Raw genomic sequence first — 23,137 nt, 5'->3', positions numbered from 1 at the left:
CCAGGGTCAGGATAATTGAAGCTAGAAAATGTAAAAGTAAACAGAAGTGTGAATTTTGGGGGTCCAAGCTCTGCCTGGACCTGACGATTTTAAACCTGATGAATTTACTTCATGAAATTTGAAATCCGTCCCTGTTGTCTGTCTCTATAGAATAATGGCTACTACGCATTTTAGGTGCACTTTCTATATTTTAAGCTTTTTACTCAGGTCCTAGGGGCATGGTTCAATTGGTAAAGTTCTTGCTGTACAAACATGAGGACCTGAGTTCAAATCCCCAGCACCTATATCAAGCTGCGTATAGCAGCATAAGCCAGTGGTGAGGAGATAGAGGCAGGACAGGTGCTAACCGCTCTAGTTGAGTCAGTGAGTGCCAGGTTACCTGACGCTGACCCCTGTCTTCTCCACACACATGCATTTGCGTGTACCTGCACACAGTACTATACTAAATCATGACATCACTCTGTCGAAGTCGTCTTGCAGCCCCACTCAGCTCGCTTCTCCTTCTCGCAGACTTTGTACGATACTGCGTATCTGACTCTCTACAACATCAGCTTCACCTCCCTCCCGATTCTCCTGTACAGCCTCATGGAGCAGCACGTGGGCATTGACGTGCTCAAGAGAGACCCATCCCTCTACAGGTATGTGCCTCTGCCCTGGACAGGTGTGAGCCCAGGGGATGGGAAACAGTGCAGAAGCTGCCAACCGGCTCCTGCTGCCATTTTTTTCAAAGCTAGGGTGCACTTGCTTCCTCTGGATGGTGTCTAAACAAATGGGGTCTGCACTAGGCTTGAATGCACGTGAACCTTTCTGCATCCCACTGCTTGGTAGAGGCAGGAAAGCTAGGAATGGAACCTTCATCTGTCAGCCCCCTGTGAATTCATTTCTTAGTATTAATGCAATAACTTTTATACCATTCCAGAACTGCCCAGATTTTCTGACAGTTACAGTGTTTCTTTGTAGTCTTTTTCCTTCCTAACACGTAACAGGGAGATTCTTGTCCAGTTTCTCCTGGTAATAAAGAATTGGATACTGCAGTGCAGCAGCCAGCCAGTGGCTACATTGTCACCTTCACCTACCTCATTCAGGTTTCCCAGGACCTTTTGTCTTACTCATGTTTATACACATACATGTGTGCTTACTTCTGTGAGGTCTCTTCACATATGTAGTTTCAGAAACCACATTAACATCAGACAACCTTCCCCTGTCCAGTTCACAGGACCCCATGTCACAGGCTTTGGAGACCTTTATTACATTGTTTAGTCATTTATGAGACCTTGAAACTTGAGGAATTGTGCACACGTGAGTGTGTGTGTGTGTGCACATGCACACGCATGGATGCATACATGCACGCTGTTTCAGACATGTACACAGAGGGAATGCTATGGACAAACCCCAATGCAGTGAACAGGCCTAGAAACGCATATGGGTTGGTAGCAGGTCCACGTCCAGTCTGCTGACCAGTGTGTAAGATAGTGTGCGCTGTTGTGTGTTATTTCCATCCAGAAGACAAGAGCGCCCCAGGTTTCCTTTAACAGCATTACAGCTGAATACGGGAGAAGTGTTCAGAAGCTAGTAGGGACATTGATGTGAGACTGAAGAGCGTGTGCATGCTGCCATGTTCGTCATCATGGCTGATGCTGTTGAGTAACAGGTGGACAGAGATGCTGCTGCAGAGTGGTCACAGTTTTCCCACCCTTTTCCTCAAACAGAGATATCGCCAAGAACGCGCTGCTCCGCTGGCGGGTGTTCATTTACTGGACATTTCTCGGCGTATTTGACGCTTTGGTATTTTTCTTTGGTGCTTATTTCATGTTTGAAAACACAACCGTGACCAGCAATGGACAGGTCAGTACTGAACGCCTTGTGGTTTCACTGATTAGTAATAAGCCCCACCCTGTGCGGTCATTGTGTAGAGCAGCCTTGTGAGAACAGCTCAGCCTGTGGTTAGGTGAGCACAAGAGAGGTGTGGCTCTGTGGAGCAACCTAGAGGAAGGGCCAAGTCACATTCGCCAGCTGTAGGGGAAGGTCGGTCCTGAGGTTTTCCTGACAGGTTCACAACATGCATCCCACCGTGATCTAATCCCGGTGGCTCCGTGGTTTCATCCAGCCACCGTACTTTGGTATGGGAGTTAAGTTGTGTGAGTGTCGCTCCACAGTGTATGAGCATGGCCCCTTACAGTGAGTAGCTCGTAGTTCTCTAATGGACAGCACTGTTGTTTGCCTACTTTCTGGGGTCTGTTTTATTCGTATCTTGCTTTTTTTTCTTTTTGCCACTTGCTTCCCTTCCCACCTCAGATAATGACCACCAACACAAGCATGGTAAGACACCGTGGGTTTGTTCTCTCTGTGTTTTTGGAGTGCATTACAAATAAAATATTTCTTGAAAATATTTTCAAATGTGACTTTTTCTGTGTGCTTTGTTGGTAGAAAAGCTATTAGCCACCCCTGCCCTCTCCTGGCATCAGAGCCCCCTGACCCTGCAAGGTGTCTTCTCCCTGGGTCTCTGTCAAGGCTTCGGTGAAAAGGGGTTGTTAAACTGACCCCGTAGGTCTGCATGTCACTGTAAATAAAGGACAGGAGGCCTGCTGGGGACCTTGCTTTGGTGGCATACCTGTGCTACCTGGGAGAACAAGAGGCATCCGGTAAACCTTAGATCCAGATGCAAGTGCCGAGCCCGGCCTTGAGCCCGGTTAAGATCACAGGTTCTGATGTGACTGTTCGAACAGACGCTGCAGCTGACGCCAGAGAAACCCTCCCAGCCGTCCCCTCGGGGAGCTTGCAGACAGAAAAGCTCCCTCTTCTCCCCCTGTTGTCTTCCCGTGTTGATCCCTCAGAGTGTGAGGTTGAAGTGCCCACGTCTGGCCACTGTCGGCCGTTTAACCAGCTCCCCTTTCCCCCTGTTGTCTTCCTGTGTTGATCCCTCAGAGTGTGAGGTTGAAGTGCCCACGTCTGGCCAGTGTGGGCCGTTTGTTTACCTGTGTATGTGTTTCTGTCGCCTGCTAACTAAAGATTCTCTCACACGAGATCACAAATCAGCTTTTACTGTATTTGACCCTGAAGACTTGCTAAAATTCATTCCACTGGTTTAAGAATTTTAAGATTTTCTGTAGCTTACTGTTGTCTTTTATTTTAATCAAACAATGCCTGCAGCCACCAGCCCATAAGCATGGTGACAGTGGTTGTCTGAGTCTTAGTTGACTCAGATACCATTTCCTTATAAGTCAGCCTTTCAGAAGCTTCCCGCCGTGTCTTGTGTCTCTTAAATGCTCAGGTCCCAGCACACAGCTCTCTTTTCACTCTCAAACCACGTCTTGCCACTCAAGCACCATTCATCTGGTGGTCGCTGGCATGGGAGGTTGAGGAAGGAGGATATACAGGCTGGAAGCTGGTGTGAGCTCAGGTGATGAGAAGCAAGCCAGAGCCCAGACCCTGACCTGTGCCAGCACGTGGCAGCCAGCACGTGGCATCCTCCTCAGCCCACGCTGCCTTGGAGTCTCAGAGTAATGATAGACGTTCTCCAGAGTGCAAGGGAAGGACTCAAGTGACTCTTGGTTTTAGGAATGCAGCAGGGTGCTCACTTCCCAGGCTCCCAGAGACTCTGTGCAGTGTCTCCTTCAGGCCATGCTAGCTGACGTGTAGTGGCATCTCTGCTGCCTGTCATGGGAGCTCAGGAGTCCGTGTTGCCTTGCTTGCATTCCTCAGACAATCCTTTTGGTCTCATTAGGTCTTGTGTGGGCTGGAAAGATGCAATGTCCCCACAGTTCTGCCATTAGCCATTGTTAAAGTGTTCATTAGAACCAGAAATGGGACTAGACAACAAGTGTTGCAGGTAGAGAGGGACTCACCTGAGCCTCCTACTGACTCTGCCACTGAGAAGGGCATTGATGGCCGCCTTCACTGCACACAGACTTGTAGGTAGAAATTCAGCATGTATGATATATGTCTTGACGCAGAATTCCCAAAGGAGGCTGGCAGGGTGGACCCAAGCCAGTGCTAGTCAGGACAGGTGACACTAATTCTTAGGATGTGTATTCAGAGTCAGGCATGGTGGGGGTGTGTCAGACTGAGGAGATAAGAGACCAGACAGACACCCCATGACACACATTCAGGGTAGACGCTGACACCTGTCTGTGAGGTGGGAATGGCAGGATTGGAATACCCGAGGCCACTGCACAGGTGGGAGGTCAAGGAAGGGATGTGGTTTCCTGTCAGGCCCACCACCCTCTCCCTCCACCCTGGTCCCAGGACTCTAGATAGCCCTTCTTGGCCTGGGTTCCCTCCACCCTGGTGTTTGGGGACGTGAGAACATTAGGTTTGCAGAACTCAAGTGCAGGAGTACAGTCTGGTTTAATGATCATGGTGCTCCTCATGGATCCAGGATGCATCTACCATGTTCTTCTGTTTAGAAGTTTATTCTGTTGATTGCTGTTAAAGACCTTTCTGGAAAGGTCTTCAGCGCTCCATGGGAACATTTATAGGTCCAACATGGTATAAGAACTACAGAATTATGAGTAATTTCTTAAAATTTGTTTGTGGATCTTTTTTTTTCACTGACATCAAAAGTCATAAGTATTTCATTCTTTGATGCTAGGGAGGCAATAATTACCAAACTCTCGCTGACCCCTGGGGTGTTCCTAGCCTGGTATTCAGGTTGGAATGTGACAGTAGTCAGGACACCCCTAGAGGACAGCTGAGATGGTAGTGACTGTGGTGAGTGAGCCCAGCATACAGCTGACAGAATGGCTGTGGAGTTGACCCAGAGGGGTGCAGAGCTGTCACGGCCATGACCTTATGGAATACTGCTGCATATAAATTGGCTTGGGTGTAAAGCTTTAGTGACCGGAACACTCTTTATGAGAGTGCCCATCCTCAGGACAGAGGAAGAATCGAGGAGACAAGGCTGAAGAGACACCAGGTAGATAGGAAGTACTAGCTGAGGGTGTTCCTTCAGGGCCGAGACTGTCAACCAGACCACAGATGGAGGCATATTGTTGAGATCCATGTCAGACACACAGTAAAGGTGTTACCATCCACTCAGGCGTATTGTTGAAATATGAGCCATCGGCGGGGGTATAATTATTAAGGTGTGAGCCAGTTAGACCATCAGTGTTGGTTTATTTTGGAACTGTCAATCAATCTGACATCAACAGAGGTGTACTTTTCAGGTTCTGAGGAAGTTAGAAGCAGGAACCTTAGGATCATGTGTAAAGGTGACATCTGGCCGAGGGGCTGCTGGTGTCCCCACCCCATAGATCCTTAGAGGATCTAGTCCAGAAGGTACTCAGTAACTTGGCAGGTGATCAGAAGTCTCCCACTGGAACCATCAAGGAAATAAAGGTTATACAGAAACGGCTCTGTGGCCGTCTGTCCATCCCAGTGAGCTGGCACTCACTGACCAGGAGCCATGGGCACAAGGAATAGGCTCCTGTCCAGTTTCCAGTTTCTCACTTGAGATTATTATGTTTCATCTGCCTGGGAAAGTGATGGTGATGATTGTGTGTCCTATAGGACTTGGCCTGGTGTCCCACCATGGCCCCCCAGGTCTGCAATAATCCACCAAATCCGGGGATATCTGGCAGTGGGGAGCATCCATTCCTCCTGTAACAGGTGTGGGAAGAGCAAGCTGTGAGTTCCTTTGGCTTGGTGTGTGGTGCTGCTGGCATCTGCATGTCCCATACCCATGTCATGCTGTCATATACAGTGGTTAAATTCATTCTGTGCCAGCTGATGGCACAGAAGAGCTGAGATGGAGGCAGTGGGGCTCCTTTCTGCCAAATATAGCCTCTGTGGGGGCAAAGCCTCCCCTCCTCTCACTGCAGGTTGCCATTTGGCCAGCACCTATAGCTTTCCATTAAACAAACCAACAACTGTTCACTCTCCACCATCTTGTGGGCTGCTGCCAGCCTCCTGCCCTAGAGTTAAAGCCCATGGCAGAGTGCTGTAACCCTCTTGTGTCAGTCACACGATGCATTGGCATTGAAAGCCAACCCCATGGGTCTCGCCCTGCATATCTTACAGCGTCTCTGGTTCCTCCCTGCCAGTTGCAGCAGTGCCCACTCTGGCGTCACCAAGTGGCCCCCGGCTAGAAGCCCCACATATGGCCCCACATGCAGGTCTGATGGCTTTTATGGGTACTGTTTCCAAGCCCAGGGAGGAAGGCATTTCTCTAGTAAGTTGAAGAATAGGGCACAGGTCTCTAAGCCCAAGGAGGAAGGCGTTTCTCTAGAACTCTCCACTGACTCCCAAAACTCCTGCAGGCCATGAATTTTCACAAAACTCTAGCTTAGAGTATGATTGTTTCTTTTATTGAAAACACAGCATAGACAAAAGTGCTGTCTTCCCAGCCTTTTGATTCTTTGTGAAATAAACTTGAGGGACATTCTAGGGGCATTGTCTGAGAGGCCCAGTTCATAGACCCCACCATGTCCACCTCGTGTGTTATGCAGGGAACCGTTCTCGCGGATGGCTTCTGCCGACCAGCTTTCCTGGGAGACAGGGCTCGCAGCCACTGACCTCACACGTGTCTGTCTGTGGTTGAGAAATGTGACTCATGTCTGTCCCTCCCGCCGTCCTGCTTGCCTTCCAGCAGAAGGAGGGCAGCCCACACCCGCCTGGTCCTCCCTCCTCATTGATGAGTTGTTAGCAGCCATAGCTGTGACCAGGGCTCTGACTGTTGGAGGAGCAGCCTCTGTCCAGTGTGTGCCGCCTGCCCACCTCCTCATTGCCCTGAGGTCTTCTCTTCACGGAGAAGCCTTCCCTGATGCTGTCACTTCTGTGTTCTGTCTCCTCTGGCTGTCTCCTGCAGTGTTCTAGCGGCTGTGCCCCTCAGCTGTGGGCATCTCCGTCACCAGCAGCAGGTTCCCTCAGTTTGCTCTTGAGACACAAGACCAGACCTAGGCAGTAAAGTGGACAACGCTTCTATCTAGAAAACCCCATGTGTATTGACTGCAGCCATGAGGTCTCTCCCTGCTGAATCTGAGACCTTAGGACTCCACGCAGTGATGTGCTAGTGCCCTGTAGGGCCAGTACTGGGGCCAGAAGGGCACTGACTTGAGTCATTCCCGAGTTAGGCTTGGCCACTGTGCTGGCCTAGGCCCACCTGAGCTCTTGCCTTTTCTCGCTCAGGAACCTGTAGTGCCCATCTCTTGGGGCTAAGAGGTGCAGAGGCCATGGGTCATGCTCTCTAGCGTCCGTGTTCGGGATGAGGGAGGAGAGGTGAATGGCACCAGGCACTCACTTGGACTCTTGTCTCCACAGATGTTTGGGAACTGGACCTTCGGGACACTGGTGTTCACCGTGATGGTGATCACTGTCACACTGAAGGTAAGTCAGTGATTGGTCACACTCCGGCCGTGCCAGCCTGCCCGCAGCTCTCCCTGAGCTCATGGAGTCCTAGGTCCATACTGATGCTAGGTGTCCGTGCCATCTTCTTCAGCTCATACCCAGGACCCAGCAATGGACACCGCCTCGTCCATGAACTTCCAGAATTGCCCGAAAGGAAATGAAGAGCTGAGTGTTTACAGAAGGATAGAAATTTTTTATGTATATGGATGTATTATCTGCATGTCGGCGTGCCACATGGATGCCTAGTGCCCTTGACTAAAGTTACAGACGATTGTGAACTGCCATGTGGGTGCTGGGAATCGAACTCAGGTCATCGGGAAAGTCAAGTCAGGTTCTATGAAGAACTTCATTATGAAAGTCTCTGAACCCATCACATTGGGTCTTTAAAAGTATGCAAACAAACTCCTTAAACTATCTTCTCAGACAGCAGAATGTCATCATGGAAGATGCTTTTCTCTCTCTCTCTCTCTCTCTCTCTCTCTCTCTCTCTCTCTCTCTCTCTCTCACACACACACACACACACACACAAAAAAAAAAAAAAAAAAAAAAAAAACAGGTCCCAGGTGACTTGAGACAACCTGGCCATCCCAGCTGTTCCTCCTGTGGAAGCATGGGTTTGGGTTGCTGTGGTTTTTCTTGGAAGCTCTTGTAGGCATTCTGCCATTGTGTTTCAGTTTTGCCTTGTTTTTTGTGATTTTCTGGACCTCCTTTCTACATGCCTGGGCGATGGCGCTGTTGACACCTCCTCTCTTGCAGCTCGCGCTGGACACGCATTACTGGACTTGGATAAACCACTTTGTCATCTGGGGGTCACTGCTCTTCTACATCGTCTTCTCCCTGCTCTGGGGAGGGATTATCTGGTAAGACCCCTTAAGCCCCACGTGGCCCCAGCCACCCCCAGCCCTGTTGGGGAGGGCCCAAGAGGTTCTGTACAACCTAAGGCCTCCTACACTTCGTGAAAGTTCCTGTTGGGACCTCTGTGTCCCCAGTGTCACAGTGTGTTCTGGAGCTCTAGCAGACAAGTGACCTGGGTAAACGGTTGATTCCGGAGTCTGGAAGACACAGATCATAGCAACAGCATAGTCTGCTCAGCACCCAGTGAGGGTCGCATGCTGTGTCGTGATGCAGTTGTGGCGGTGGGCACCAGTTTCATGCAGCCTCATCTCAAAATGCCATTCATAGAGACTTACCTGTGTTCTTTGAGGACACAGACACAGTGTGGGGCAGGGTATGTGGCCCGTTTTGCTATGATACTCCCAAAGGACCTTAGCAGCCCACCCTCACGTGAGACTCTGACTGAAGAATACAGTATCCCCTTCAGCTGATTTAGCACTGTGACCAAAATCCCTGGAGAGGGCAAGCTCTGTGACCTGAGTGCCCAGGCTAGAGAGTAGTGGGAGGGGCAGCCACACAGAGTACGGTTTGTCTACGTCAGTCCTCACCTGGGTAAGCTGACCTTGCCCTAACCCTGGCCAGAGCAAGGTTTCTTCATTCTGCATCATAGCTCCTGAGGAGGAACAACTTTAGGAAGAGCATCCTAGCCTTCTGCCTGACAGTCAACCAGGGGACCTTTATAAGGGCTCCCAGAGCCCTGCAGAGGCAGGAACAACTTTGGGTGTTCCCTAGCTCCCTTGCCCTAAAAGCAGAAAGCCAGAACTGAAGTCCTAGAAGGCTCTAAGTCTGGTGGGGAGGGGAGATTACAGTGGGGTCCGGGACCTAGGGCCTGTGCATCTCGTGACTGCTGCACCCTCTTTTCTGAGATGTTGGTATAAGCAGTGGGGACCTTCCCAACAGCCCCGGCACCCTGTCCCTGAGCGTCTTCCCCCTCCCCATACTCCATTCTGATCATCACCTTGTGTCTAATGCAGTCTGTGTCGCCTTGAAGGTGGGGCTTTACTCTTTCCCTGGGCTGTACATGGTGCCAGGAGATGGAAGGTAATTCCCAGGTCTTGGGAGAAAGCAGGGAGCATGGAGTCAAATAAGCCATCACTGGCATACCAGCAGCCACCCCTGTTCCTCTGTCTCCTTGGAAGGGAGACATGTATTCAAAGCATTTGGTGGCCCCTGGGCCTGCTGGTCAGCAGTCCGACTGCCTGTGGGGATGCTGCTGCTGGTGTGAAGAACACCCAGATGCTGACCTGCGGCATCCCTGTTTCCTGTGGGAGGCCAGTCTACAGCTCCTTCTTCCCGATGCACAGAGTCCCGAGAGTGGCGAGTTTGGGCAAGTGTCCTTCCTGGCTGGGCAGCGTCTCACCAGCATCCTCTCCCCCCTCCCAGGCCATTCCTCAGTTATCAGCGGATGTACTACGTGTTCCTACACATGCTGTCCAGCGGGCCTGCCTGGCTGGGCATCACACTGCTTGTCACTGTCAGCCTCCTCCCTGATGTCCTCAAGAAGGTCCTGTGCAGGCAGCTGTGGCCCACGGCGACGGAGAGGACTCAGGTATGGAGACTGCCTAGCCTGGCCAGCCACTTTCCTCTCTCTGTCTTATGATTGGGAAGTTACTAAGAGATGGCACAAAGAAGGTCTGGGCATCATAAAACTGAGCAGCCCACACCTTTCTAGTTAATTCCGCAATGGCATATGTTTTAAGTGTTCTATTACATAAATTTTGAGATGAAAAATGTTTAATTTTTTTAGACCTGAACAACCAACTGAAAAGTAAAAGAAATGAGAATAAAAAATAATAGAAAAAAATTATTTTCTCTAAATCCACAAAAAATGTAATTAATTGTTACTTCAATCATTGAATTACACTGGACTCTTGTGCAGTGATATGGCACCTACTTAGCATGTTACAAAGCCTAATTGTTCATCCCTAACTCCGAAGGGGGGAAAACAGATGGTTATGTCAGTTTTAAGGGTGTTGGATTTAATTTTGGCTCAAAGTCACCTTTACAAGAGGAAGGAGTTACGGGGACACTGCTTCCCCTCCCAAACTGGCCAGCAGGCTAATGCTCAGCAGGACCCTGCCACCAGGGTGCCTGGCGGTCACCAAGACACAGAGTTTCAGTTTCACCCACGAAAGTCTTAATCTCTGGATGAGGCTGGGCTGTGGGGTCTGCATGTTCAGCAACCTCTCGGTAACTGCAGCCTGACAGCACAGGGCCTGTGTGTGCAGAGGGATGGAGCTGCACAGTTCCTGCAGGAGAGAGGCAGTAAGGAGCCGGTGGGGGTGGGGGTCCCTCATTACCTGGCTACCTGCCACCCACGTGTGGAACCTGAGTCTAGTGTGGAGCCAGCTGGCCTTGTTTGGGGTGGGAAGCAGATAACCCAAGCCAGGGGACTGGTAAGGCTCCACCCACCAACCCCACCTTCTTGGTCATCCTTCTCAGGACTTGGTGCCGCTGGTTCTTCCCTGCTTTATGCCTCCTGCCACAGTTATATAATCTGCTATTAGAGCTCTTACCCATGCCTCTGTTCATGGGCATGGACGTGTTCACCCGGTAAACAGTCCCAAGGTAGTGCCTATCAACAAAATGATACCAGGCATTTTAGGACTGGGGACCCCTCAGCTCACAAAGTGAGAGACAACAGGAAGGGTTACTCACCTGCCACTGAGGCCCACCACCACCACCTTCTTCCTGACCCTCCCCATCCACACACACACACACACACAGAGCAGTTGGCCCTGGAGCTGTCAGTGCTCCGCTGCTCTGGCCTCCGTGGGAATGGCATTCATTGTTCATAGCCAGCAGTCAGCCTGTAGGAACGGGAAAGCAGTCCAGTGACTGGCTTCCACACAAGCCTGGAGTCTTTGCTCTTCAGAAGTACAGCTCCAAGGCTGACATGTATTTTCCTGATATCAGCAGTGTCACAGTAGACAGTTTCCCGGCACAGAGACACAGTGGTCACATGGTCATAAAGATGCATGGACATTGTCTTCACAATATCAGGGACACTGGATGAGTGTGGTTTTTAGGATGCCTGACATACAGAGGTGCTCTATTCATGACAGCGCCCCATGTATAAGGACAGAATGAACACTCATGCGCTCCTCATGACCACTCCCTGTGCATGGGGATGTGGGAGCACACATTCAAGGCAATGTCTTGACACTTGGGACACAGGGACACATGGTCATGGCAGCATGTGTGCATAGAGTTCTGACCCCAGAGAGAGGTGCAGCTCAGGATGTCTCCTGGGTCCCCTGGCTATAGCATAGCTGTGGTCACAAAAGCACATTCTGCCCGAGGCCCACATGTTGATGGACTGTCAGGTGTTTGACTTGATGCGTTTGAGCAAAGAGTTCGGCTCTACAGGGTAGCAAGGGCACCTCCCTACAGGACTCCTGAGATTTGCTGTGCTATTGGTTGTGACTTCTACTGTGGGACTCTGCTTTGCAAGAATCTTCTGGAAGCCTGGCGGTGGTGGCACACGCCTTTAATCCCAGCACTTGGGAGGCAGAGGCAGGCAGATCTCTGTGAGTTCGAGGCCAGCCTGGTCTACAGGAGCTTGTTCCAGGACAGGCTACAAAGCCACAGAGAAAAAACAGAAAAACAAAAAAAGAATCTTCTGGAATGGCCTTAGAAGGAGGAGTGGAGAAGCCCATTGCTGTGTGGAGATATGAAGCCTAGCAGAAGTGTCTTACTATAAGCTGTCCCCAGTTGCAGCACAGGAGGCATAGAGCTAGGAGGAGGCAGGTGTGGACCAGGGTAAGGAGGAGTGGACCAGTGGGGTCCTGGCCTGGCAGCGCCCAGACGCTAGGGCAGTGGTGTTACTGTGTGCTAGGATGTTTGCCTGTAACCAACTTACCTCTTGTCTCTCTCTCCTGCCTCCCTGGCCCTCCCCTGCTTTGCCTAAATAACCACTACTTGTTCAAACACTCTGCGCGCATGGGCTCCGGACTGCGGCCTGCAGGCCAGGAACAAGTGCCTTTCTGTCGAGCAGCCCACCGTCTTTATGCTTTCCCAGACCGCCAGTGGTCTGAGTTTCTGACCAACAGGTGACCCTCTCCGCCTTCTCGCATGCTGGGGTGATGGCCACAGGACCAGAGGGGAAGAGCTTAGTGTTGAGGCCACCCAGTGTGCTCCGACCCTGTCATTCATCAGTTACCTCGTCGGGTGACACGGTGACAGCGCCCCACCTGCGAGGCTTTGCCTTCCTTCAGCGGAGGCTCACAGCCGCTCTCTCTGTCCCTTAGGGGGTCCGGAGCCTTCACCATTGCTTGACGCTGGTGGCTCAGCCCCTAAGCACCTGGCAGTCAGGCAGGTCACACACACAGTCCAGCTTGAGCAAGGTGACCTTAGCATGGCCCTGTTCTCCCAACATACCTACCTCTGGGGTCCCACTCTTTAGTGTGGAAACTGAGGCCGACCAGGAAAGAGTGTTCTACTCAAGACCCTTGAGTACATTGTGAGGTAGAGTCACACTCCCCTGGCCTCTACTTACCAGATTCCTGTTCTACTTTTCAAAATAAAAACCTGTTACCATCTATATACCTTAAACACCATTTTTAACAAGATGAGACATTTTGAAACAATGGCAACCAAAAATTTTTCTAACTTCATGTCATAAGATCCCTTAGAATACATTACATCATTCCAGCTACTGTTTACACTCTTGAAAACATTTTGGAGGGGATTTTTAGGAAGACTAAAATGTCACAAGGACTTTGTAAAACATTACATATGCCAACTCAGGCCGCAAACACTGTTCCCTGTTGACGAAGCTTCCTACGCATTGAGTTTCTTGGACCTGTACAGAAGTAGACTCCAGCCGCTGGGGAGGTGGCACTGTGGTCCTGTCTCCTGTGGCTCCAACTGAGCCCCCAGGCATCATAGCAGACCACATAGGCCCTGCCACCGCACGTCAGGCACAGCAGACAGACACGCTGCTGTTGCACAGCAGCATGGTCCTTCCACAGGTCTCAGTGGGCCTGATTTGACTTCAGACATCTGGGGTTCACTTTCATCCTGTTCCTGGTACAAGGCAAGCGTGACGGACACTGGGCATGTTATATATCAAGCTTGTATATATAACATTGTGTGTGTCTTCGCACCAGTCTCTGAGTCCACACACTTGCAGCCTGCCTGCCCATCCATCCTTGTGCCTGTGTGGGCAACAGCGCCATCCTCTGGCTACTTCTCCTACTGGACACTTGCCAGTTCCACCTGCTCTTCCGCCATCCGGCCTTGTATTACTTCAACTCTGAAAGCTCCCTCATTCCTCGGCACTGCAAAGCTGGTGAATGAGAACTGGGAAGTGCTTAAAAGCTGCACCACGCCAGGCCAGGAGCCAGCATTCTTCAGGACATGGCCTGTGAATGTCCTGTCTGCCAGGCAGGTTGTGTGGAAACCACTGCTCACATACCAGTGGCTGCAGAGGAGGCGGCACACAGGTGCTCATGGCAGGATGGAGAGCTTTGCAATTCTGGACGCAACCTCTGCTGGGAGCAGGAACTTGTTAGGACCTTGCAACTGGTGGCTCTCTCCCATGGTGCTGCAACTTGCCCTTTGACCTTGCCACTTCTTCCTTGGGTGCAGACTTCTTCGAATGAACCTGTTCAGAGCCATCTGTTCCCCTAGAGGAAGCTTTGTACACCTTTGTGGACAGGCAGCCCCTGGAGCCAGCTCTGGCCACCTTGATGGCGTCATGACTGATAATGTGCAGACCCTGCAAGCAGAGCTCGTGGTCTGCCATGGTTGAGAGCGTGGGGAAGGCCTAAGTCAGTGTATCTGCAGTAGCCAGGGCACAGGTCCTGGCCTCCTATGCTGGCCTCCTTGCAGGCAGCAGCTCAGTGTTTTTCCTCGCCCTTGCAGAAGAGCACCCGACTCAAAGCATCAGCCGATGCCACTTCGAGCAGCGACAGGCCCCTGCTGAAGGAGTTCTTACCGCAGCCAAGACGTGTCTAGCCCAACGCTAGGTAACGGTATGGCTGCCATGCTGGCCGGTGTGCTGTGGTTCTCAGACTGTCTGCTCCTCCTCCAGAGTTTTGCTGTGTTGTTCCCTCCACCCTTCTTTTTTTAAAAAATAAGAGTGATTCATTCTGAAAACAAAGTACCATTTTTGCACACACACACAGACACACACAGGTAAGTGGCACACTTGACAGTGAGCTAAGCACATAAGGAAAAAGTTATACACGTGTGTGTATACTCATGCAAGTGACATGTGACCAATATGCCATGTCCACTGTTGCCTGAGAAGCCGGCTCCTGTCCTTGTGATAGACACAGCTTCACATAACGGCTACTTGGGATAATCCTGTCTTGAATTGGAAGTAAGGTCTCACACGGCTGCACTGGGCACAGCCCAGCCAGTGTCCAGCTGAGACACAGCTGTAGTCGTCGTGCTCACCTGGAGGTAGTGTGATCCGGGGATTGTCACCAGGAGCGAGATCTGCACTGTGCAGCCTCTCGCCCCGCCCTCCTGGCTGCCCGCTGCTCTTTGTGCATGCTGTGGCTTTCCGTAAGAGGCAGCACCAGCCACTGCTGTCTGGTACCTGTAGGTCAGGGGCATGATAGCTTGTTGTTGTCAGCATGACACTGACCCCAGTCCCTGTCAGGCTAGGACATACTAACCTGCACAGGTGAGTCCTGTCTTCCTGGGGTGATGGCTAGCACCCTAGGTCAGGGATCTCTGGGGACCGATAACCACACATGCCTGTGGTCACAGGGAAGAGGCTCAATGAGTTTAGCACTTTGTCCCGCTGCCCTCCTAGGTTGTCCCTGGCACGTGGGATGGCCCTTCTGTTGGCACTCAGACAGAGGGTGTTTGTTCCCAGACCTGAAGGCGAATTGCCTGCAGGCACAGTTTGCATGGGATGGCCCCTTACCTGCCCCTTGGGGTGACCTAGTAGTCCGAGGTAGGCTGGTGAGGCTGAAGCCGCATTGGCAGCTAGGGCTTCCTCAGAGGTTCTGGGACTGATGATGGGTCTTCTGTTCTTTTGGCAGAACATCCAACTGCGGGACAGCGTTTCAGAATTCACCCCTCTGACCTCTTTGAAGAGCTGGGGTACTCAGGGCGCCAGACCCGTGGCTCCCCAGTGCAGCTCCCCGTCTGGGAGAGTAGTGTGCTCGAAGTGGGAGGGCGAAGAGTACGCTGTGCTCCCTCCCCACCCAGGCCTTTCCCACAACACGAGGTATGGGTGCTGCGGGTCCAGCCTGGAAATGCCCACTTGATGGACAGACAGCCTTCTGTCCCAGCCTCTGAGCGCTGTGTCTTTGGGTGCCTGTGTGTGCCTGTACCTGCCCCACCCCTCATTCTCAAGAAGGTGGGGGTGGGGTCACAGGTCACCCCCTCAGGCACAGCACACTGCAATCTGGACCGTGTGAGACAAGCATTGTCCTAGGCCTGGTGACCGTACAGACAGTTGGGCTGTGGAGAAGGACATGATGCTTGCCTTCACCTTAAGCATTGCAGCTATGAACCAGGCCTGAGTATCCACCCTCTGCTGTCATCCTCTGCTGCACTGGAGGAGAAGACCCCGTCCTTTGTCTGCAGATTGTACATTCTGCACACGGGCTTGGCTCGTGCTGCATCCTGGTGTTCTGACCACGTGTTTCCTGAAGTGGCCGTACCAGACACTACGTGGTCTGCGTCTCCCGGACCCGTGGCCTTGCTGTGCTCACAGTCACTGTCCCTCACGAGCCATTTCCCTGGATCATGTCTGAGTCTGTTTGATAAGGAGATGCTGACCCTGCACATTGGAGCTTTGAAAGGTGTCAGTGTCTCCTTCCCGCCACCGGCTGCCTGTGGAAGATGACATTTATGTATATGGATAAGTCACACTGTTAAAACCAGGTCTCTCAGGAGTGTCATGATATCCACTACATCCCAGAATGATGTTAGTTTATCTTACTGGAAAACATTTGTTTCAGGGGTGCTGGGAAAGGTGGGGGTTTGGGGCACCCGGGCAGATATTTATCTCACCCAGAGGTGAGTCCCATACCCAGAGCTGTCTGGGCCGGTGTGGACTCGCCCATCCTAGTCTGCTCAGCCTGCCTCCCACTGGTGCCACACAGATCCCATCCAGGGCTTTCCCTGGCGTGGACAGGCCACTGTGCTGTGAATCCTGCTGCTTCCTGCGCTGGAGGTTCTGTTTCTAGTGGAGCATCCGACAGGGCTGCAACAGGCCTCACAGAGGGAAGATGCTGCAGAAAGTGCCAGCCTGAACCTGGGAGAAAGCCATCCCCATCCCCGTGGAGTGCTGTGGTGGACCTGGGGCCATCATGAGGGTCACGGGCACTCGAGAGCCTGCAACCTGGGAAGCACAAATTTTGTAACACAGTTATACAAAGTTTCCCTCCAAACAGTGTGCTTGAGCTGGGGGAGCAACCAACAGAGCAATTACTGGACCTGGCAGCTGGAGGGTCGGATGAACGCAAACACCACACACCAAAGATGGGGGGATGACCTTGTGCTGTGAACAGACAGAAGAATGCACAGCCCCACTCGGCTGTCCCTGGCTTCATACATCCTCATGCCCGTTCACCCAGCTGCGTCGCCATGTGTCAGCCCAGGATTGGAGCCCCAGTCCACACTAGCCCTTAAGTAGTGGTGTGTGCATTTTTACAGCCCTTTTTAAGAACCCCAAACAGGTACAAGTATAAATACCTGTGGGGAGGGGCAGATTCTCTGTATGTTTAGTTAACAAATTATTTGTAATGTATTTTTTTAGGGATCTTAAAATTGCCTTTGCACTGAAGTATTTTCATAGCTGTTTCTAGGTCTCTTCATTTGTTGGTGTATCTTCTGATTTTTAAGTATGTTTTTAAAGCTTTCACTTTTTAAGTTTTGTTTTTGGCCACTTTAAATGCTGGTGAGCGTTCCGACTGAATGTTTCCATGTCTGATGGGTGAGCCTCCTGGTTCCCCTCTGTGCCTCTCTGTTCCATGGTGTTTCTGGAGAGCGACCTGCTGAAGGCATGCTGAGGGTGTAACCATTCTCTCTTCTTGGTTTGTCACCATTCTTTGAATTTTCATGTTTTCTGTTTTGTTTTTTATTTCCATCCTTCAGCCTTAAACACAGAATATTCTTCCTGCAGGCTCTATGTTCTGCAACCCAGTCTCGGTGTGAGGACACTCTCTCGCACCGCCCCCCCTCCATAGCCTAAGTTTACATAGGAACACCCCAGACTTTATGCACACTCCAGTGTCTTTTAAAATTGTGCTTAGGAAATTACCACGTGAAGGTGCCTAAGAATTTGAAATAGATGAGGGCACCGGTGAAATGCAGAAACGAGACCGAATGTGAGTGCAGAAGATGTTCCACCCCACCTCACAGCGGCTGCTTCTTACTTTCCTTACAGCCAGTAACTTTAACTCAAATGAAGCATTTTCTTAATTGCATTGCACATGTAACATATGTTGGCCAGAATTCATGGTTCTGTCGCCTGCAAGCAGTTCATCTCATGTATGTACCGGGAGCCCTGGCTTCATATGTGTTCTCTTACTTTCTGCCCCACACACTTCATGACCATTTACAAGCTATATAAACATGTATGCATATGTGCACATACACACAAGCACACGTGCATTTTCTTTCCAGCCACCATTCTGATAGCCCTGTGCAGAGATTTTGCCCTCTGCAGCCATCAGGCTACACACACGCACACACACACACACACACGCACACACCATCACACACACACCATCAGGCTCCTTTCACTCACACAACATCAGGCTCCTTTCGGTTGGGCTCCTTACATTCACACACACACACACACACACACACACACACACCTCGGAAGGGTGCTTGGGCTGTGGGTGACATAGCAGTGCTGGACTGAGCTGAGCTCTCCCTTTTCAGGGAAGTATGCCTCTCAGGCAGGACCTCCCTCTGCTCCCTCAGCCCAGCAAGCAGGATCCAGGCTAACCAATGCAAAGCCGCATGCCACCCTGAGTGCAGGTGTCTACCCCCTTGCCATTATACTAGCTAGGAAAATGTCCCTAAATCCCAGCTATCCATTCCTGAGTACAAGCAGACCAAAGGCCCCGCCCAGGGAGCTCCTGGATGGGAGGAGGCTCTGAAGGCTGAGGTAGCAAAGTCCTGGGGGTGACACAGCCAGGACTGGAACCATGGGGTGACTTTAAGTGTCTTTCCTGAGGGCATTTCCTAAGATCGGCTGCTGGCACCCAGGTCCCTGGGCATCAGCCAAGTGTCTGGTGGTCTGGAGAAAGCTCCAGCCTGGGCCTCTGAACCCTCAAGCTCAAGGTCTATCTGCACTGACTGGTACTGGACTCAGCCAACCACATTTATTTCATCTTAATGTAATTCATCGGCAATGCCACAGAACAGCAGGCCCTTGTGTTCTACATTTCTTTTTGGAAATTTCCCACATATGACTGTAAAAACAGGGAAAAAGTCACTTGGCGAATGCAATCCTTTGTGTGAAGAGCCAGAAGACGGGTGAGTAGACAGAGCGGCTCTGATGCTGCTGTCTGAACAAAGCTTTAGTGAGGAGGTGTGTGTCGGAAGTGTTACAAAAGTGAGCTTCTAATTTTGCAGAAAAACGTCTATCAATTTATATAGCTTTATTTTTTACCTTATCAAGAGATACAGAATTTTAATATGCATATATTGTCTTAAATCATGTGTGTCTGCATTACCACTTAAAATGTCCATCTACAATGTAATGTATGAATAAGAGAGAATCAAAGAGTATTTAACATGAATGGTTATCTGTAGCTGTCATCGTCATAAGTACCGGGATTTATTTTAAATTATCAAATATAGTAAATACATTAATCATGTCATTCTCCAACACTAATGTTTAACTGGTAGCCCAATAACCTGCTTTGAAAAATTAAATTGTGAAATAAACCAGATCAGATGTCTCATGAGGTTTATTTTGTGTGCTGCTGTGGATTGTTCCTGGGATTTCTGTGGGCAGTCCTGATACACCGGGTCTTTCCCTAGGAGACTTCATTCCAATGACTGAAAAGATGCACCTCTCTGTGTTCTTACAAATCTGTGTAGTATCATGTAGTTGCTCACACACTTTCTACTAACAGAAACCATGGTTCAAAGCACACATGTCTGTTGGGCAGGGGGTCACACTGTACAGGTATTGTGAGAAACAGAATATACTATACTGAAGTGGGGGCAGGGGGCAGGTATGATCACTACTCCACCTCCATTTTTGAGCATATGGGGGCTCTCTGGAAGATCTGAATGTAAAGCCACACTGACGACCCTGGTCCATGGCCTGAGGGAACATGTTGAATATACCTAGAACGAGAAACTTGCATCAGAACCTGCAGTGTCAGAAGTCTTCCTCACCAGCCCTCCTGTGCACCCCAAAGCTAGTCTTGTGCCCCACCTCTAGAACACCTCCCCTTTCTTTTTTCTTCTGTAAAAACTGGGGCTCAGCAACCCCAGTCTCACTATCAGGCAGTTATTTCCAGCTGAGCAAGCAGACTCTGGGTACCATGTGAGGAACCTCAAGAACGCTGAGTCTACTCTAGGCTCCTCACTGCCTGGCACCCTCTGCAGCTGGATGTCCTGGATGCTAGTACTTAAAACATCAGGATATTGAGCTCCTTTGTTGGACATTTGGGCCACGGGATCCAAAGCCACTTTCCTCACATGAGTGGTTTCTAGTGAAGAGTGGTCTTCAGGCTTTGCTGCGATAGGCCGATGATCAATGGAATTCTTGGCTCCAGGCCATCTGAGGGGTTCACGTGGCCCATGCAGTTGGCAATCCTGCACCTGTGAGACAGGGTTGTACCCAGCAAGTTCCTCTGTTTCTCCACCTGCGAAGTCCTTTGTAACTAAGAAGGTCTTGGTTCTATCCTCAACCTTCTCTGCACACATGGTACCTGAGCTGCATCTCTAGCTTTGAGCCACACCCGTTTCGGGACAACTGACACACAGGCTGCCTGATGGTAACACTGGGCCATGCCTCACTTGTCACCTGGAGAGTGAGGGATGAGGGACATGGGGTTTGCAGGTGCCCGAGTCAGTGTCCTGCCTCTGCTCTGCCCAGCTCTACTGACCTCTGCTGCTTGGCTTCTTTACCCCACATCAGAGCATTCAGCATCCAGCTTGGCTCTCTCACCTAGAGTTGAATAGCAAATAAGTAAATGCAAAGTGGTGTGGAATAGAATACTTAATTATGTAAAGGTGTGTTGCCTTTGTTGATGCTGCATTTGTTTAACTATGTAAAGATGTGTTTCTGTATTGATACTTTGTTTGTAATTGACAAGTCTTCCCTGAAGATCAGAGAAGCAGGGCGACCAGCCACTAGAGTTCTTACCTCTACCAACGCTCAGACCAGAGGGGTGATCCTGTCTCTACGAATCCTCAGAATGTATCTCCAGACTGCAGCTGAGCTCTTGTATCCTCCTGCCTTATATTCCTCTCTCTAGGCATATCACTTCCTGTCTCCCTGGTGCTGGGATTAAAGGTGTGAGCCACGGCCTCCTAGCTCTGTTTCACTTTGAGACTGGATCAATCTAGTGTAGCCCAGGGTGACCTTGAACTCACAGAGACCTAACCACCTCTGTCTCCCGAGTGCTGGGATTAAAGGTGTGTGCCACCACTACCTGGCCTCTGTGGCTAACTAGTGGCTTAGCTCTGCTCAGATCTTCAGGCAAGCTTTATTTGTTAAAAGACAAAGTATCACCATGTGTTTCTGTTTCACCTTGCCTGCCTAAGGCACATGATTGATATAATAAAAAGCTGAATGACCAATGGTTAGGCAGAGGAGGGAATAGGTGGAGCTGGTGGGCAGAGAGAAAAGGGGAGCCAGCCAGCGGCCAGGGACCAGCCAGGGGTCAGGCAGGCATAGAGGAAACAGGAAAGTAAGACATACAGAATTAAAGAAAGATAAAACACCCTGAGACAAAGCATAGATGAAGAGAAACAGGTTAAATTAAGTTGTAAGAGCTAGTGGAACAAACATAAGGCCTAGCATTCATAATTAATAAATCTTCGTGTCATGATTTGGGAGTTGGCGATCCAAGAAAGCCTGCTACAAAGTGGAGACTAATGGATGGGAATTCCAAGGGACCAAGGCAGAGACCAAGACCAAATGTCCCTTCTGCGTGTCCAGTGGGGCTTCTCCAACCCGTGATACAGCCTGGGTATAGGTAGCTCTGGGACCCCTTTTGGGTACTGAAGGGTACCGCGCTCTTCCTCTCACAACTGACTTCCTGTATGTGGCCCAGAACACTGTTCGGCAGGAAGAGACCACGGGGGGGGGGGGGGTGCATGTGTGGAATACATCATGCCCTGTGCTTCCCTGTTCACGGCGTTTGATTCCAGGACTGCTGAACCAGCTCAAACTCCGAGACACTGTGGACGAATCTATCCTCACGGTTCCGGAGGATAGAGATCCAAGGCCATAATGTCTGGGTCCCTGCTCCTGCTTGGGAAATCTATCCTGATTCCTGCCTCTCTCATCGCCTGGCATCATCCCTGGCCTGTGCCCGTAGGCCCCAGTCCTGTTGCATTGGATCTAAACCAGTGATGGCTTCACACTGTAAAGGTGTACCTAATGAACTGGAGGCGGCGGTGGTACACTCTTTGAGGCAAGGGCAGGAAGATCTCTGAATTCAAAGGTAGCCTGGTCTACATAGGAAACACCAGTCAGCCCTGCTGGGAACCACCATACCTTCTGTGGGGAGCTTGCTCCTTTGAGAAGGAGCAATCTTGAAGTGAGAGTTCACAAAACAAAACCAAACAAACAAAAAGGGTGTGCATGACGGTGTCTGCAAGCCCAGATCCACTGACTCGTGTTCCTATGGGCATGCTGTGGCGTCTCCAAGCCCATGGGTCCCCTTTGCACAGAACGGTCCACTGAGATGTCCTGAGGACACAAACCACCGTAGTCACTAGACAGTTGCAGCCTGCCCAGGAGTCGATGTACCTGCTTTGTGCCCCAGTGGAAAAGCCAGGAGCTTGGTCGGTGAATGCCATAGCAAATCTGGGGCTTCCTTTGCTCCGAGAGGCATCAGATTACTAGCTGACCCTTCCTGCGGACTATTTAATCGGCAGTGGTAACCAAACTTGATGGTTCTTCTCTCCCTCCCTCCCTTTCTCCCCCGCCCCTCTCTTCTGCAAAGACCCCTGAACCAACTTGATCTCCTGAGCTTCCTGCCCTCCCCACCACACTCCTTTGTGATGGTAATTTCCTGTGTCTTTTGCTGGGGCCAGGGGCTCTTGAAGCTGCCAGGCACAAAAGGCTTGCCCGGCTAACAAGCCTGACACCAGCAGGGGCTGCTGGGATGTGTGTGTAATGGCATGGATGGGCTTCGTCATTGTCTGCACAAGTCCCTTGCACTGCTTCACTTGAGACCCAGCCTAACGTTTTCTGAAAGGCAGAAAGCTTCCTCTGGGCTTCCCAAAGCGGGATGGTACCCTGGGTCGGCCTCGTTACCAGCGGGCCTACTTAGGGCTGTGCTGGTCGTGTTTGAATCGGTTGACAGTTTTCTGGTTGCCAAGGGATGCTTGCATAGTCTCATAGTAAAGTCTTTAGTCCTAGGATAGGAAGGCTCCTATCCCCCTGTGCAGTGCCACCTGTGCGGAGTCGTGTGCGGCACTGGCCACTTCTGGTTCTGCACCAGTGTTGACAGCCGTTTGCGAACCCACGGAAACTCTGTGCATGGGGGCTGCTGCTTTTGCTCTTCTGTGAACTTTCATTGCCCCATTAAATGACATTCAATACAGCTGTGTAGAGAGGGTCCTTTGATACCATCATGGGAAACAGGAACTTGGCTTTTTTTTTTTTTTTTAAAGAAACTTATGTGGAGGTTGTCAGACGGCTCAGTGGGTAAGAACACTTGCTATCAAGCCTGATGACCCGAGTTTGATCCCTGGAACTGGAGAGAACAGACTCCCTCAAGTT

At 50.7% G+C, this 23,137-nt stretch overlaps 1 protein-coding gene across 7 annotated transcripts in view; it reads left to right on the top strand.

Moving 5' to 3' along the window:
• Window positions 1-19,115, top strand: part of Atp11a (ATPase phospholipid transporting 11A) — a 115,529-nt gene extending 96,414 nt beyond the window's left edge. For 2 of the 7 annotated variants that reach the window (XM_048456210.3, XM_085680637.2), the window contains 7 exons: window positions 511-638; window positions 1,710-1,845; window positions 7,258-7,323; window positions 8,101-8,204; window positions 9,622-9,787; window positions 14,107-14,210; window positions 15,240-15,379. In XM_048456210.3, coding sequence (XP_048312167.3) covers window positions 511-638; window positions 1,710-1,845; window positions 7,258-7,323; window positions 8,101-8,204; window positions 9,622-9,787; window positions 14,107-14,199 — 693 coding nt within the window. In that variant the 3' untranslated portion in view covers window positions 14,200-14,210; window positions 15,240-15,379. Of the gene's footprint in view, window positions 1-510; window positions 639-1,709; window positions 1,846-7,257; window positions 7,324-8,100; window positions 8,205-9,621; window positions 9,788-12,205; window positions 12,291-14,106; window positions 14,217-15,239 lie in introns of all 7 variants that reach the window. The other 5 variants (XM_048456212.3, XM_085680640.2, XM_048456208.3 and 2 more) reach the window with 3 other exon arrangements.
• Window positions 19,116-23,137: the final 4,022 nt, after the last annotated feature.

This window comes from Myodes glareolus, chromosome 23 (assembly GCF_982192425.1).
Source record: "Myodes glareolus chromosome 23, mMyoGla1.1, whole genome shotgun sequence".
NCBI classification, from domain to species: Eukaryota; Metazoa; Chordata; class Mammalia; order Rodentia; family Cricetidae; genus Myodes; species Myodes glareolus.
The sequence above is the reverse complement of the archived record's forward strand: the minus strand, read 5'-3'. Positions and strand labels throughout refer to the sequence as shown.